General features: G+C 42.1%; 1 protein-coding gene across 36 annotated transcripts in view; it reads left to right on the top strand.

Annotated features, from left to right (window-relative positions):
• CELF1 (CUGBP Elav-like family member 1) overlaps positions 1–16,726 on the top strand; it is a 96,823-nt gene that overhangs the window by 56,723 nt on the left and 23,374 nt on the right. For 18 of the 36 annotated variants that reach the window (XM_033204918.1, XM_033204932.1, XM_033204924.1 and 15 more), the window contains 3 exons: positions 3,247–3,318; positions 4,567–4,718; positions 15,714–15,901. In XM_033204918.1, the coding sequence (XP_033060809.1) occupies positions 4,648–4,718; positions 15,714–15,901 (259 nt within the window). In that variant the 5' untranslated portion in view covers positions 3,247–3,318; positions 4,567–4,647. Of the gene's footprint in view, positions 1–3,246; positions 3,319–4,566; positions 4,719–8,109; positions 8,222–15,713; positions 15,902–16,726 lie in introns of all 36 variants that reach the window. The other 18 variants (XM_033204942.1, XM_033204951.1, XM_033204938.1 and 15 more) reach the window with 4 other exon arrangements.

Here is a 16,726-nt window from a genome sequence, read left to right on the forward strand (position 1 = left end):
CTTTTAATGACTTTGATTCCCTTTTCAGTAGTAGCTTCTAATCTCCTCTGTGCTTATATAACTAGACTTCACTTTATTGCCCTTTCAAACATACTTAGATTATTGGGGTGGAAGTGTCAAATCTGCTCACCTGTTGTAGAACTCCCTGGTTATATCTATCAAGGTAGACATTTGCATAAGCTACCTAGGCTTTTTTGCTTAACTGTGCTTTTGTTGGCTTTTTCATCCTTTTGGCAAAACATACTGTGATTGCTAGCCTTTCTCTTTTCTAATCCAGTTTTACATCTTCCTGTTAAGTGTATACTATGCCTATATCCTAAATGCAATGAATGCTGTTCTGTTGAGTGTTTTTCTTACCTATATTGATCATTTTTAATGATTTGGGTTCTTAATGTTACAGCAGGCTGATTGCTCCTACCTTCACTTAATCAGGCTTTGAATTGTTGCTCTTTTAAATAGTAGAGAATGGGGCCGGGTGCAGTGGCTCAAGCCTGTAATACCAGCACTTTGGGAGGCCGAGACGGGCAGATCATGAGGTCAGGAGATCGAGACCATCCTGGCTAACACCGTGAAACCCCGTCTCTACTAAAAATACAAAAAATGAGCCGGGCGTGGTGGCGGGCGCCTGTAGTCCCAGTTACTCGGGAGGCTGAGGCAGGAGAATGCGTAAACCCGGGAGGCGGAGCTTGCGGTGAGCTGAGATCCGGCCACTGCACTCCAGCCTGGGCGACAGAGTGAGACTCCATCTCAAAAAACAAAAAACAAAAGAAGTAGAGAGTATTCAAGTCAGAGAAAACAGACAGACGGACAACCAGGGAGAGAAGAGGAAACCATGAAAGTACATTCAGAGTGAAAGGAACAGGTGATAAAAGGAGGCTGAGAGAAAGTTAAGGCCTTCTTTTGCAGCAGACCCTTGGTTATAACCCCTCCCATCACCTCGTATTTCTAATGCTTCCTTTGTGGGAAAAGGCTGGAATGTCTATCTGATTTTTATTTTTTATTTATTTATTTTATTTTATTTTATTTATTTATTTATTTAGAGACAGAGTCTCATTCTGTCGCCCAGGCTGGAGTGCAGTGGTGCAATCTCAGCTCACTGCAACCTCCGCCTCCCAGGTTCAAGTGATTCTCCTGCCTCAGCCTCCTGAGTAGCTGGGATTACAGGCATGTGTCACCACGCCCAGCTAATTTTTTGTATTTTTAGTAGAGACGGGGTTTCACCGTGTTAGCCAGGATGGTCTTGATCTCCTGACCTCGTGATCCGCCTGCCTTGGCCTCCTAAAGTGCTGGGATTACAGGCTTGAGCCACCATGCCCAGACGAATTAAGACATTTAAACACACACACACACACGGGCAGTTTTTTGTGAGTAACTTTCTTTTCTACTTTTAAATTTCCCTTAATATTTGCATTTTTGTATTCCCATAATTTATCACTTAACTTCATAACCTCTTTCTAAAATTGACTTGTGATTAATTTCTGTGCTCTTTTCCCAGAGCATGTTGAATTTAATTATACTGAGATAACTCTTGTGACCTGTCTAAAAAGAAGTGCCCTCTTTCATGTAATAACATTTCCATCTTGTGGGTTTTTAAAGCAGTGTTGCTTTATAAATCATAAAATGGGCTTTAATAGCAGTATAAGCACAGAATTTATGGGCCCTACTTTCTATTTTCAACTATATAAATTGGGCGTCTAGAGACTTCTTTTGAACAAAAGTTCAATGACTGGGAAAAAATGATGTTAAGACATTACTCTAAATCATGTTTCCCAGCCCTTGGCTTAGTGAAAACTGTTTTAAGGAGAACACATCCTTTCATACATTGGGCAGTGCCTGGCAACTCCATAATGTCTCCATTTAAGTACTCTGTTACAGATATGATTCTGATTTGAACTGGAGATACAATTCGATTTCATATGTTTTTAGTAAATATTAAAAACACAATAACCAGTAAGTTCCTTGAAATTTATTGAATCCTTTTTAAAGGAATTTTTTTTTTTTTTTTTTGGTGAGGGAGACAGAGTCTTACTCTGTCGCCCAGGCTGGAGTGCTGTGGTGTGATCCTCGCTCACCACAACCTCCGCCTCCTGGGTTCAAGCTATTCTCCTGCCTTAGCCTCCCGAGTAGCTGGGGTTACAGGCGTGTGCCACCTCGCCCAGCTAATTTTTGTTTGTTTGTTTGTTTGTTTATTTTTGTTTTTTTTTTAAGTAGAGATGGAGTTTCACTGTGTTGGCCAGGCTGGCCTTGAACTTCCGACCTCAGGTGATCCACCTGCCTTGGCCTCCTACAGTGTTGAGATTGATTACAGACGTGAACCACTGTGAGCTGATGTTGCTCAGCCTTTTTAAAGCCTGGAATGTCTTTTTAAAGGAATTCTTGCACTAAAAGATGTAATTTGGTTGTCGACTCAGAGTTATTCTTTTTTTTTTTTTTTTTTTTGAGACGGAGTCTCACTCTGTCGCCCAGGCTGGAGTGCAGTGGCCGGATCTCAGCTGACTGCAAGCTCCGCCTCCCGGGTTTACGCCATTCTCCTGCCTCAGCCTCCCGAGTAGCTGGGACTACAGGCGCCCGCCACCACGCCCGGCTAGTTTTTTGTATTTTTTTTAGTAGAGACGGGGTTTCACGGTGTCAGCCAGGATGGTCTCGATCTCCTGACCTCGTGATCCGCCCGTCTCGGCCTCCCAAAGTGCTGGGATTACAGGCTTGAGCCACCATGCCCGGCCATCAGAGTTATTCTTTGGTCCAGGCAGCTTTCTATAGGAAGAGGGATGCCATCAGTTCCAGTGTACCTAGGAAAAACTAGGACAAATATAACCAGTAATCTAACCAGTCCCAGCTAGGGTTACCATCTTCTGTCTGACAGGCATGGCTGGGTAAACTGTGTACTGTGTGTCAGTTACACAGTCTCCTCTCACTTGCAGCTTGTTTTTGCTGCTTTAATAGGGTGGAAGAGAGCTCCTGTCACTTCTGCCTCTATAGTAGTAAATCAGATGAGCGAGTCTCTGGCAAAAATAGAAAAAGCAGTAAGTTGCTGTTACAGTTCTAGTTTTTGGATGGTGACGTCTGGACATGGACAGAAGAGACAGTTTTCACCTTCCTGGGTCAGATGCAGACAGATGTCAGCCATTGTTACACAGATTAGAACTTCTAGGCTTATGCTATTGTGCCTTTCTTTCTTTCTTTTTTTTTTTTTTTTTTAAACGTTAACTGTGTGTTTAGGAGTTCATTCATTTTACTTCTTTGCAGGCTGAACATAACTTCTTTTTTTCAAAGTTCCCTGTGTTGTGAACTGAGCTTGGGTGAAGTGAAATCTTTGAGGTAAGGCAACTATAATGATAAAAATGGAAAGAAAGCCTGTGAAATTTGGGAGCCTTCAGAGATAACATTTTAGAGTCACTGCCTAAATATTGAAATGCCACCATTTGTTGTTTGGGGGGATGTGGAGCTAAATTGAGAACGGGAGCACACATCTGCCTTGACTGCTAAGTATATCCATCTCTACTGCTCACCCATAATAGAATTTTTATGTGTGCACTCACTAGTCTTGGTTTTATGCAACAGTTTAAAGGAGGAAAATGACAATGAAGAGACTTCATTCCTTGGTTTTTCCCTTACATGTTTGAGTGTTGTCCCTGATAGGCCCTAGTTCTATTTCATTATTATCACTATAGTGGCTTTTGTTCTTTGTTTCTTTAGAAAGGACAACAGAGAACTGAAAATACATTATTTCCTAGTATGCTAGTAAGAGGCAGAATATTACTATTCCATTTTTATTTTCTGGCAAATTAAGCTTCAGAGTTAGTAAAGAAAATTTCTGTGTGCCATCTAATGAGTGTTGCTGAACAAAGGATTTTTGAAGTCTTTCACCTAGATGAGCACACCTTAGTCTAACCATTAAAGAGCACATCATCAAGAAAGCGAGGTCAGTTGAGAAATTGAAGCTTTTTTGAAAATATCAAGAAAAAAAAAAAAGTCAGGTTGATCCACTGTAGGCAGTTGTACGTGAGTGGTAAGTTTCTGGTGGCCAGTTTGTTCAACCAGCTTGCCTCTGGCCTGCTTCTGATGGTCTTATCATTCCTCTCTATGTGACTGTTCTGAGGTTAGTTTGGACCTAAGTACTGTGCTCATTGCTGTCTTTGGCACATGGAAACGTAAGTGTAAAAGCAAGGCTAACAACCCACTTCTTCGATGAGCCTTTTCTTGCTTCAGTTAGTTTCAGGCTTTGGGGGACCTTAAAAACTGGTTTGCAGGGAGGAGTTTGGAGGATGTGAAACAAGTTTGTGTTTCTTCTGCTCTGTTAGCCACTGCTATCTTCATGGATCTGACATTCTATTTATCTGACAGTGCACTTAGTACTGCTTCGCCAGGGAAAATCGCACAAAACAAGCCTGGCGCATCAGCACTTTCATTGTGTGCTGGGCTGAGCCTCCCTTCACATGGTCACATCCCCATTTTAATCCAATACTCCCTTTCCCTACCCCTTCCCCAGTCCTGCCTCTTTCTGTGGCACTTATTGCTGGTTTCCCTGAGCTCCTGTTTCCACTTTGTGTTTTTTGTGGGGCCCAGGAAGCTAAAGCTGTGTGTATTTGTGGATCAGACAAGTGCAGCAAGTTAATATCATTGGCTTCTGAAGGGGAGAGTGAGGTGATGGCTGCGTTTAAGTTGGATTTCCTTCCAGAAATGATGGTGGATCATTGCTCTTTGAATTCCAGTCCCGTGTAAGTATTTTTGTTGTCTAATTTTTATCATAAGCAGAGGAACTGGGCTGTTTCTTTATTTGATGAAATTGATTCCTTTTTTTAAGAAAGGGAAGAAAAAAATGGGAAAGGAAGCCAAAACAACCTGAATTTTCTCATGCTGTTATTTTCAATTGTAGTCTGAGTCAGTCTCGTTACTGCTTATTTCCTCGAGGCTTTAAGTTATTTACATAAAGGTGCACTTGATATATGACCAGCAGCATCAGCTCAAGTGTGCCAGTTCCAATTCCTTTAAACTGTAGTGTTTTCCTGTATGATAGATTCCAAGGTATTTTTTTTAAACTATAGCATTGTTGCTTTGGGTTGGACATGCAATTTCAAATAATCTTTTGGGAAGGAAGTGTTTTATTATTTTAAATTATTAGATTCTTAGTCTCATATCACAGAGGAGACTGGTAGCTACAGTCAGTGTGTTTAGTATCGTCTACAACATTCTGTGTTAACATACAATGTGTAATCCTGGACCTTGATCCCCACCCCGCCAAGTCTCATTGAAAATGCAGCTCAGCACATGATTTTAGGAACATCAAATTGTCCTTCACCCTCCAAAAAAAGCAAAACTGAATCAATCTTGATCGGCAGTTTGCCCAAATAAATTGTGAGAACAAGAAACCTTGTTGGCTTGCAGTACTGTCCAAGAACTGCTGTTGTACACAGCCAAAATGCTAACCTAGCCCTGAGTTGTAGCTGCTGGGAACCTGAATTCTGGACTTTGTATAGAAGGACACATTTCCAGCCCCTGATTTCAGTCACTGTAACCAGGCTTCAGAGTGTTTTGAAACCTCCAGCAAATGAGCTTTAGGTTATTCAAAGCCAAGAATATTAAGTGGTAGAATATTCTCTAGATAACAGGTGTTAATGCAAGTCTTTGAGGTTAGGCCTCCATGTACAAATCAGTGTACCCTGGGATTAGATGTAACAGGTGTGGATAATAGTAGATACCAAACAGTTCTTTGTGGAATAGTTGGGGGGCAGGGTTCAAAGTTAGCTGTTTCTCTCTTTGTTTTTGAAATAGGGTCTTGCTTTGTTGCCCAGACTGGAGTGCAGTGGCACAGTCACAGTTCACTGTAGCCTCAATGTCCTGGGCTCGAGCAGTCCTCTTGCCTCAGCTTCCCAAGTGACTGGGACCACAGGCATGCACAACCACCTGGCTGATTTTTAAATTTTTTGTAGATATGAGGTCTCCCTGTGTTGCCCAGGCTGGTCTTAAACTCCTGGGCTCAAGCTATCCTGCTGCCTCAGCACCTGGCCTGTCTTACTCTTTTGAAATGGATCTTATGTCTCCTCTGTAGTCTCCAAAATTACAGTAATTTAAATGTCTTTTTATGAGAATTCTTTACTACTAAAATTTTACTTTAGCAGTAACAGGTGAAATTACAGTGAATATCATCGTAAAGATTTAATACATAATAAGGATATTTCCATGTCCCAGGATTTATGATCCTTAGAAACAAGACTGTTGCTCAAATTATCTTTCATTGTAACACTTGTGTTTTGCCACTGCCTGGTGTTCAACCCAGCATTGACACAGCATTCTTCTCAGCCTGCTTTCTAATCTTTTAAGATATTGGAGTCATTCAGTATCCCATTAAATCTGGACCATGGACCACTGCATAAAAGTCACCTGAAACTTAAAAATTCAGATGTTTTTATGCTAGAATAGGACCCCCTAGACTCTAGTCTAACAAGTGTCCAGCATGTTTTTCATGCACACTAAAGTTTGAGAGCTAGTAGACTTACTGCAGGTCATTCTCAGAGTCAGTCGGGGAATGGATTATCAACATTTTTTCCAAGTGTGTTTGCATCTGTTTTAGTCTTCCATCTTCACCAAAGCTTTACAAGGGTGCCTGGTCGTAGGCAATTGCCCCCATTTTAAACATGAGAGACCCAGTTGAGAGAGATTGAGGACAAATAGTAATCAATGTTGGGCCTGAAGTACAAGTTTAAAGGTAAAGGTCTTTTTATATTTTGCCCACTAGACCAGGCTGCCTCTCGTGTCAGTGAACAGTTACCCAATGTTCTTGATTCTCCATTGATCACTCTTAAGCTTCCACTGGTGCTTCTTACTTTGCTTGCACCCTAAGATACGGGTATTTTCATGAGTTGTCCCAGACTTTTTACTTTTCACTCTCCCATTGCTTAGGGGGACACTGATGTGCTTCTCTGCTTCTCAGATCTCTGTTCCCCCAAATGTCTTCTGAGGTCTGTGACTTTATTCTAAATACTGCTCATTGGTTACTTTCATCTAGAGACTTCCCCACAGAAAATAATTCCCATATTGTCTTCACTAGAACCCAAGAGTTGTTAGTTTCTTTCTCTTCCTCTCCTTGGAGTTCAAGTGAACTCCAGGTCCTAGTGTATCCTGGCCCAAAATTTCTCAGTATTGTCTGAGACTGGGCGCTAATCTTAGGTAGTAGTTTATGCAAGAGCCTTCTGATCTCCATGTTCCCTGCCTTATTTCATCCTCTAGATTATTTTTAGGTAACTTTTAAAAGGACAGATCTGATCATTCACTTAATCTAAAATCTTGGAATAAACTCCAAGCCTGTCTATATAACATGGAAAGCCCTTCACTGGGTCTCTCTGACCTACCTCTTTATTCTTGTCAACTTTCTAGTATGATCTCTTCTCTGTTTCTGTACTCTTTCCACAACTTTCTCAAGTCCTTTTTCTCCCTTCTAATGTTTTCCCACTCTTCCAATCTCTCCTCAGTCCTTACCATTTCTTCGTCACCCTTAGGCCTCTTTCCTCCATGCCATGTTGCACTTTTTCTAGTTACCTACTCTATGCAGCTGAAATCTCTGCACACACACCTCCCCGTCCTCCAATAAAGTAAAATCATATTAGCCACTTCTTTCGTAGAACTTTTAAACATTCCTTTATAGGATTTGTAGAGGATTATAGTTGTGCCCTTCTACTTTTTCAGTGACATTGCCTCAAGGTCACATATTGCTCAGTCTTATAGAGCCCTGTAGTATGTAGTATCTGGCACCATAGCAAAAGCTTGGGTATTACAGTTGAGAATGATATTAAAGATGATTGCAGAGATAAGATCTCCAGATCTTATCTCCATACCTCAGGCAAGAAGGCTGAAAACCTTTAAAAGCATATTGTTAGCTATTCTATTGTTGGATGGTGAATTTAAATTATTATTGTCTTTATTGTGCTTAGAGATAGCTTTTTCTAGTACCTAACACCCCACATGATAGGAAGATTGCCCTTTATCCAAATGAAAATTACTTTCTCACAGCGTAAATGTATTATTCTGTCTTGTTCTCACTAGGGAGCAGCTGGTAAGTAACACAGGCCAGTGTTTCTGGGCCCTTTTTATTCTGATGCACTTCTGTTCCAGTTTTTCCACAGCACTGTATGTGAGCAAGAGGGACCTTGTATATAAGGGTGGGTGGTGGCTGAAGTTTGGAATGCAACAAGTATTTTTGCCTGCTGGGGAGGTGGAGGGATTGGTAAGTATCTGAATTTTTTCTATTTGTATAATTTAAGGGAAGTCAACAGGTAATGGAAGGGGGGAGTGAAAAAATTAATAATGAAAGGTTTCAGGAATTATTTTTAAACAGGTCCCATTTGAAAGTCTTGTTTGGCTGCAAGAAACAGATGTCCACTCAAGCTAGCATATATGAAAGGGCTTTCTTATAAGGACACGGGTGGACTGAACTGTCATCTGATCAGGAGCTCTGCAGCTAGAAAACCTAGAAACTGTATCTTTCTGACCCCAGGATACACAACTGCTCACTCTACATGTGCCTTCTTTCTACTCTTAACTACCTTATAACTTTGGTTGCAACATGGCCTTTCTTCAGATCCCTTCTCCCTCCCCTCCACATTGAGACATAATTCACATACTATAACGTTTACCCTTTAAAGTGAGCAATTCAGTGATTTCAGTATATTCCAGAGTTGTGTAACCATTTCCACTATTTAATTGCAGAACATTTCATCACCCCAAAAGAAACCCTGTACCTAAAAGCAACCATTCCTCTCTTCCTCCCCACATCACCCTTCCCCCATCCCCATTCCTAAGCAACCACCAACCTACTTTCTTTTTTTCTTCGAGATGGAGTCTCGCCCAGTCGCCCAGGCTGGAGCGCAGTGGCCGGATCTCAGCTCACTGCAAGCTCCACCTCCTGGGTTCACGCCATTCTCCTGCCTCAGCCTCCCAAGTAGCTGGGACTACAGGCGCCCGCCGCCACGCCCAGCTAATTTTTTTGCATTTTTAGTAGAGATGGGGTTTCATCGTGTTAGCCAGGATGGTCTCCATCTCCTGACCTCGTGATCCGCCTGCCTCAGCCTCCCAAAGTGCTGGAATTACAGGCGTGAGCTACTGCGCCCGGCCACCAACCTACTTTCTGTCTGTAGATTGCCTGTTCTGGGCATTTCATATAAATGGTAACATATACTATGTGGCCTTTTGTGACTGAGTTCTTTTACTTAGCATAATGTTTTCAAGGTCTTTGTTGTAGCATGACTCATTATCTTTTGACCACAGTACTTTGCACTTCTCCATTTAACCCATGCTATCTCTAGTTGCAACTTTTGCACTTCTGACTTCACTACTAACTGCCTGTTTCTGGTAACCAGTTCCAGATTCTCTAAAGCAGTGCTGTCCAATAGAACGTTCTGTGATGATGAAAATATTCTGTATCTCAGCTGGGAGCAGTGGCTGATGCCTATAATCCCATCATTTGGCATGCTGAGATGGGAGGATCCCTTGAGGCCAGGAGTTCAAGACCAGCCTGGGCTTCATAGCAAGACCCCTGTCTTTACAAAAACAACAGCAATATATAAAACGTTCTCTCTCTGTCTCATACAGTAGCCACTAGCCACATGTGGCAAGTGCAACTGAAGAACTTAGTTTTTTAAATTAAGTTTAAATAACTTAGTGGCTGTCGTATTGCTCAGTGCAGCTGTAAAGGAGCTTGATTGGCCAGGCCTGTTTTAAGCATAGGTCAAGGGTCTTAAGTTTCTGGCCAGCCAGTGGATCAGCTTGCCATTGGGTTAAAACCCACCCCCTGGTTTAGTCAGTTGGGGTCAGAGGATGGGAAAAAAAGCGGAATGGAACATTTGTGCTGCCCCTGAGATAGGCCTGGGGTGGGGAAATTTTGAGAGGGGAAAGGAAAGGAGAAAGAGAAGAGAGTGTTCAAGAATTTTGAAGAAATACGTACTTTGAAAATATGGATCTTTGTTGTTCCTTCGTGTGTCTCTTCCCAGTTGTGTCCCTATTGTATTTTCTCATAGTATGTTTCAGCAGAAATCAAGGTAGACGAGATAGCCTCTCGTCCTGAATTTTCATAGTTGCTCATTCTTAATAATGGCACCAGAAGCAACAGTGAGAGCAACTACCTCCTCAGGTATATTACTGCTGCTGCTGCCAGTAGTAGAAACATAAAAAGAGAGGGGGTGGGTTTCATCCCTTTCCCCTAAAACGCTTGCCACTTTCTCATCTTCCTCCTCTTCACATTCTTGCAGGCCGTGATTTGCCTTTCTTATATCCTGTTCCCAGGTCAGGGCTGGCAGTACTGCTCCAGGAAATAGGAATTTCCATAGACTGGCCTCTTAGGAATGACAGGGACACTATAGATACTTCTCCAGGGAACTGCTGAATTCACTGGTTCTTGAGTGGAGATGATAAATATACATAACTCTCCATCGAATGGAGAAGTAAGGTACAAATTTGAGAATGTATTTAGTCATACATAGAGTAAGTGGATGATGTGGTGGCTGATGTGTAGCCAGATGGCTTTTTTAATACAATGTCACTTTTAATCTTAATGACAAGATGCATATTGGAAGTATATGTGGAAGAGGGAGAGTGTTGTTGTTTCTCTTCAGATACAATATCAGAGAAAGTTTGTGACTGCTTATTACGTACACATGGGTATACATTGCAGTTGTTGCTATACCTGGGTAGTGCTTCTCAAGCTGTGGTAAAGGACCATATCTCTCCCCACCCCCCATTCCCCACTCCCTTGTAAAATACAATGAAAATGAAGTAGGGGAAAAAATAAGGTACAAGCTTGTATTTTATATTTATTATTATTAGATTGAACAAATACAAAATTGCTCAGTCTAATTTCTGAAAAATTTCTGTAAGAGTTAAGGTTGAAGATTGCCCCTGGTCCTTGGGCCATACTTTTGGTTTTTTGTTTGTTTGTTTGTTCGTTTGTTTTTAAGATAGTCTCTCTCTGTTGCCCAAGCTGGAGTGCAGTGGCGAGATCTTGACTCACTGTAGCCTCCGCCTCCCAGGTTCAAGCGATTCTCCTGCCTCAGCCTCCCAAGTAGCTGGGAATACAGGTGTGTGCCACCACGCCCAGCTATTTTTTTTTTTTTTTAAAGTAGAGGCGGGGTTTCACCATATTGTTCAGGCTGGTCTCAAACTCCTGACCTCAAGTGAGCCATTGTGCCCAGCCTCTTGGGCCACACTTTGAACAGCACTACTCTATGGGAGTCTTCTGGCTATTGAATTGGTATATAAACAGGGAAGGGGAGGTTCATGGTGTAGATAGACACGAAAAAATAGAGAAGGATTTGGAGAGCTAAAGAAGAATCTAGAATCTTGAGTCTCTGCTAAACTTTTGGGTAAACTGTAATCTACATATATTGACTTGTGTTATGCTTTAGCACTAAACAGGATGCAAAAGTTTAGAATTGGCACACAAAACAACAGAGGGAAGGGGCATGCTGAGAGCAGTTGCCTCCAGTGTAATACAGATTGATAAAACTGCTTTTCAGAAATAGCCGTCAGCTTCCTTATCAAAACGTATTCTGGGCACCATTGGGGTTCTTTGTTAACTCTGTCTAGAATAGAAATATAATGAAAGATTAGCAACATTTTAGTAAAATGCTATTACAACTGGTAATTAAAGTTGTCGGGACAGGTTGTAGGGAGTCACAGCCAGTGTTTCACTAGTCATAGGGCTGCTTTTTTTTTTTTTTTTTGGAGACAAGGTCTCACTCTGCCACCCAGGCTAGAGTGCAGTGGCCCCATCTCAGCTCACTGTAACCTCCGCCCCCCAGGTTCAAGCGATTCTCATGCCTTAGCCTCCCAGGTAGCTGGGATTACAGGTGCACGCCACCACACCCAGCTAATTGTTTTGTATTTTTTGGTAGAGACGGAGTTTCACCATGTTGGTCTCAAACTCCTGACCTCAAATAATCCACCTACCTCAGCCTCCCACAGTGCTAGGATTACAGGCGTGAGCCACCGTGCCTGACCATAGGGCCTTTTTCATCATGGTAGCTGGTTTCTGTTGCAACATTAGGATTAAGCATTTAAAAGCAGTCACATTATGTTTTTGTCATGACCTGCCACACGTTTTAAATTAACAGATTACAGGAAAACCAGTAAGATGATGCCATGTAAAACACTCAAAAGAAAATAGGACAGGTGTGGTAGCTCATGCACCCCAGCACTTTGGGAAAGTGAGGTGGGAGAGTTATTTGAGCGCGGGAGTTTCAGACCAGCCCTTGCAACATAGTGAAAGCCTCCCTCTACAGAAAAAAGTTAAAAACTAGCCAGGCGTGGTGGCGCACACCTGTAGTTCCGTCTACTGGGATTGCTGAGGTAGGAGTATTGCTTGAGCCTGGCAGGTCAAGGTTAGCTGTGGTCATGCCACTGTACTCCAGCCTGAGCAACAGAGCGAGACCTTGTCTTTAAAAGAAAATGGCATACTGATCCTGTGGCAATCAAATAATCATAGGAGATAATAGCTGCTCTTAAATTTGGGTGCTGTTTTTGTGCATAGCGGTCATTTTATCAGAGCTAATTGGTTAAATGGGAACTGTTGAAACTTAAGAAATTTTTCGCTTTGCACATTTGAGTGCTTACTTTGAACCAGAATACTATACCAGGTGTGCTTACAGGAATGAATAGGAAATAAAATAGTTTCTGCCTGCAAGGAGCTGTCAGTTTAATTGGGAAGAGGTGGATATAGCCCGATTATGTTCAAAGGTGTTAAGCATAATTTTAATGCTAAAATTTCCACAACGAAGGTGGAAATTTAGTACTGCTGGAGTCCTAGGATTGTAGCTAATCAGTTAACCTGGAAGAATATGGGGAGCCTTCACAGATGTAGGGTCAGGAATTGGTTTATATGCCATTTGTCTTACAGCTTTTGAATTTAGATAATGCTAGAGTCATCAAAAGTGATGTGAGAATAACCCCTGTAAGTATTGAATTATAAAAGATTCAAGGCTGGGTGTGGTGGCTCAGGCCTGTAATGCCAGCACTTGGGAGGTCAAGGCGGGTGGATCACTTGAAATCAGATGTTCAAGACCAGCCTGGCCAACATGGCGAAACCCCAGCTCTACTAAAAATACAAAAATTAACCAGGGGTGGTGGCTTATGCCTGTAATCCCAGCTACTCAGGAGGTTGAGGCATGAGAATCACTTGAACCTGGGAGGTGGAGGTTGCAGTGAGCTGAGATTGTGCCACCTCACTCCAGCCTGGGCGACAGAGAGAATCTGTCTCAAATAAAAAATAAAGAAATAAGCCAGGCACAGTGACTCATGTCTGTAATCCCAGCACTTTGGGAGGCCAAGGCAGGCAGATCACCTGAGGTCAGGAGTTTGTGACCAGCCTGGCCAACATGGCAAAACCCCATCTCTACTAAAAATACAAAAATTAGCTGGGCGTGGTGGCACGCGCCTGTAATCCCAGCTACTTGGGAGCCTGAGGCAGTAGAATCAGTTGAACCCAGGAGGCAGAGGTTGCAGTGAGCTGAGATGGCACCATTGCACTCCAGCCTGGGCGACAGAGTGAGACTCCATTTAAAAAAAGAAAAGAAAAGAAATATGTAGTACTTAAAAGAAGTTGAGCTACTTTCATAGATTCGGCATTCTTAAGGATCTTCAGACACTATTCAGAAGATAGCAGTGGTGGAAAAATGATTTTTTGTTGTTGTTTAAAGACAACTAGCACGTTGGCTGGGTGCAGTGGTTCACGCCTATAATCCAGCACTTTGGGAGACCGAGGTGGGCGGATCACCTGAGGTCAGGAGTTCGAGACCAGCCTGACCAACATGGTGAAACCCCATCTCTACTAAAAATACAAAATTAGCCAGGCATGATGGCACATGCTTTTAATCCAAGCTACTTGGGAGGCTGAGGCAGGAGAATTGCTTGAACCTGGGAGGTGGAAGTTGCAGTGAGCTGAGATCTTGCCATTGCACTCCTGCCTGGCCAATAAGGGTGAAACTCAGTCTCAAAAAAAAAAAAAAAAAAAAAAAAAAACTAGCATGTTATTTGGGATTGGATATTAGAACCTGGCAATTTTTAATATTATTTTTGGATTAAGCAAATACTAATAGAAAAGCTAATAGTGCTAGTTATTTGGAATTTAAGTTATTAATGGTTTAGATAAATGTTCAGAGTTCAATTTAGAAACAAATAGGAAAAAGGACTTTGAAATAGATGGTATAAGGCCAGGCACGGTGGCTCACACCTGTAATCCCAGGACTTTGGGAGGCCGAGGCGGGTTTATCACCTGAGGTCAGGAGTTCAAGACCATCCTGGGCCAACATGGTGAAAGCCCACCTCTACTGAAAACACAAAAATTAGCTGGGCATGGTAGCAGACACCTGTAATCCCAGCCACTCAGGAGGCTGAGGCAGGAGAATTGCTTGAACCCGGGAGGTGGAGATTGCTATGAGCTGAGATCGGGCCATTGCACTCCAGCCTGGGCAACAAGAGTGAAACTCCGTCTCAGAAAAAAAGATAGTGTGTTCTGAGTGGAAACATCTATAGTGTAAGAATTCACCTAGGTTGTTTACAGTGGCAAGGTAGGAATGAAGGTATTAAAATAGCTGATTATCCTTCAGGTTCTAAAGGTAATAAAACTGAAATAGAAGAATTACAAGTACAATGTGATAGTACTAGAGAAATTTGGGATCATTAAAATGGTTTCACTCTAGGCCGGGCGCGGTGGCTCAAGCCTGTAATCCCAGCACTTTGGGAGGCCGAGACGGGCGGATCACAAGGTCAGGAGATCGAGACCATCCTGGCTAACACTGTGAAACCCCGTCTCTACTAAAAAATACAAAAAACTAGCCGGGCGAGGTGGCGGGCGCCTGTAGTCCCAGCTACTTGGGAGGCTGAGGCAGGAGAATGGCGTAAACCCGGGAGGCGGAGCTTGCAGTGAGCTGAGATCCGGCCACCGCACTCCAGCCTGGGCGACAGAGCGAGACTCCGTCTCAAAAAAAAAAAAAAAAAAAAAAAAAAAAGGTTTCACTCAATAAGGGAATCTAACTGGTCTTAGAGTAATAGCAGTAAATTGGATAACTCAGAAACAAAATCTAGAATGATGGTAACATTGTTTATGTTCATCGCACAATCATCTGGAAATTTAGGAGGCGGAGCTCTGTTTTGGTCGGGAGACCTAACTCAAGAGCATTATGATTATACATGAGTCATATGCATTCAAAGGCCAGCATTCTAGTCCTTAGTTTAAGCCTTGGAAATCAAGTGCTTCTGTTCTAACTTCTGCTGAAAAGAAACTTCACCTGTCATTGTATACATTGAAGTGTTCTGAATCTTACTTGTAATCAATAGTCCTCTGTTATTTTATGGGCCTTTTTTTAGTGTTTGTTTTGTTAACCATGCTTAAAAGTTATTAAAACTTGATCTTGTTTTGGGAGTTTTACCCTTTAAGTTCCTCCTCTAGCATGATAATTCTCATGCTAGATAAGAAATGTACATTGTCAGTTCCCTGGTAGCAGCTGGGATGTCCCAATCAGAATGGTGACTTTAGTTTGGCATCTGGTGGAATGGGTGGTCATGGTGAGGGAGAACCAAGGAACTCTGGTAAACTGAATAGAAGAAGTGAAGGAAGTGGATTTTTTTCCCCTGCATTCTCAGAAGTAGTTAAGATCATTAAAGAAAAGAAAATTTCCTCTGGAAGGCAGCATTATTACATAATAGAAGTTTCATTTTATCTCACACAGCTCAAAGAAAATGAACGGCACCCTGGACCACCCAGACCAACCAGATCTTGATGCTATCAAGATGTTTGTGGGCCAGGTTCCAAGGACCTGGTCTGAGAAGGACTTGCGGGAACTCTTCGAACAGTATGGTGCTGTATATGAAATCAACGTCCTAAGGGATAGGAGCCAAAACCCTCCTCAGAGCAAAGGTCAGGGCTTTGGGTTTTGGTTTATCTTATTTTTTCCACTGACTCTCAGAGCAGGTGAGGGCTTTGGGTTTTTGACAGGATACAAAAAATTGGTTTTTTATATGTAATTTCTTTCGTGTGCATTCTCTCTGTCATTGCCAGAATACTCCTGTCTGTCTATCTGTTGGAAAAAATCTGTCCTTTGATAGTAGTAATATCTTGTAATCCAAATATATTTAATGGCTTTAAAAAGTTAAGATGTTAGCATGAGGATAATTTGTAAATTGGATCTTGGGCAGTGCTTTGTGAGGGCTCTAAATTTAAGAGACAGACTCACCTGAGTATCTCATTTGACCTTGAGAACAGAATGACGAAGATAAAATTGAAGTAAACCACATAAAGTTTTCTTTAGTGTTTGGGCTAGCATAAGCTGAAAGAGAAAAACTGTCCACATACCCGTAGGTTTCTTGTTAGTATTACAGAGGCCTTGCAGGATGGTTTATCAAATAGAAAGGATTTGTTTAGGCAGCTTGTTTGCTGTTGCCACAAAATGAACAGGAGAAGAAGAAAGGCGGAGCTGCTTCCAGAATTGCCTAGCAGAGTGGAAGTTTCACAGGACTGATGGTAGATAGGTATTAACTTTGCCCCATATACACACAGACTTGTTCTTACTTTTCATTTTACCAGTTTTCAGGTAATTCTCTGTGAAAGCTCTCCAGCAGTGCAAATGTGAGCAAGCATGATTGTCATATTGAAACCAGCTTAATAGCAGAGGATCTAGAAGCAGAGGAATTACTTTCTCTTTTTGGTGTAGTTAACTAAAAATATAAAGTATAATAGTTTCTG

The sequence above is a fragment of the Trachypithecus francoisi genome, unplaced genomic scaffold (assembly GCF_009764315.1).
Source record: "Trachypithecus francoisi isolate TF-2019V2 unplaced genomic scaffold, Tfra_2.0 Lachesis_group8, whole genome shotgun sequence".
NCBI lineage: Eukaryota > Metazoa > Chordata > Mammalia > Primates > Cercopithecidae > Trachypithecus > Trachypithecus francoisi.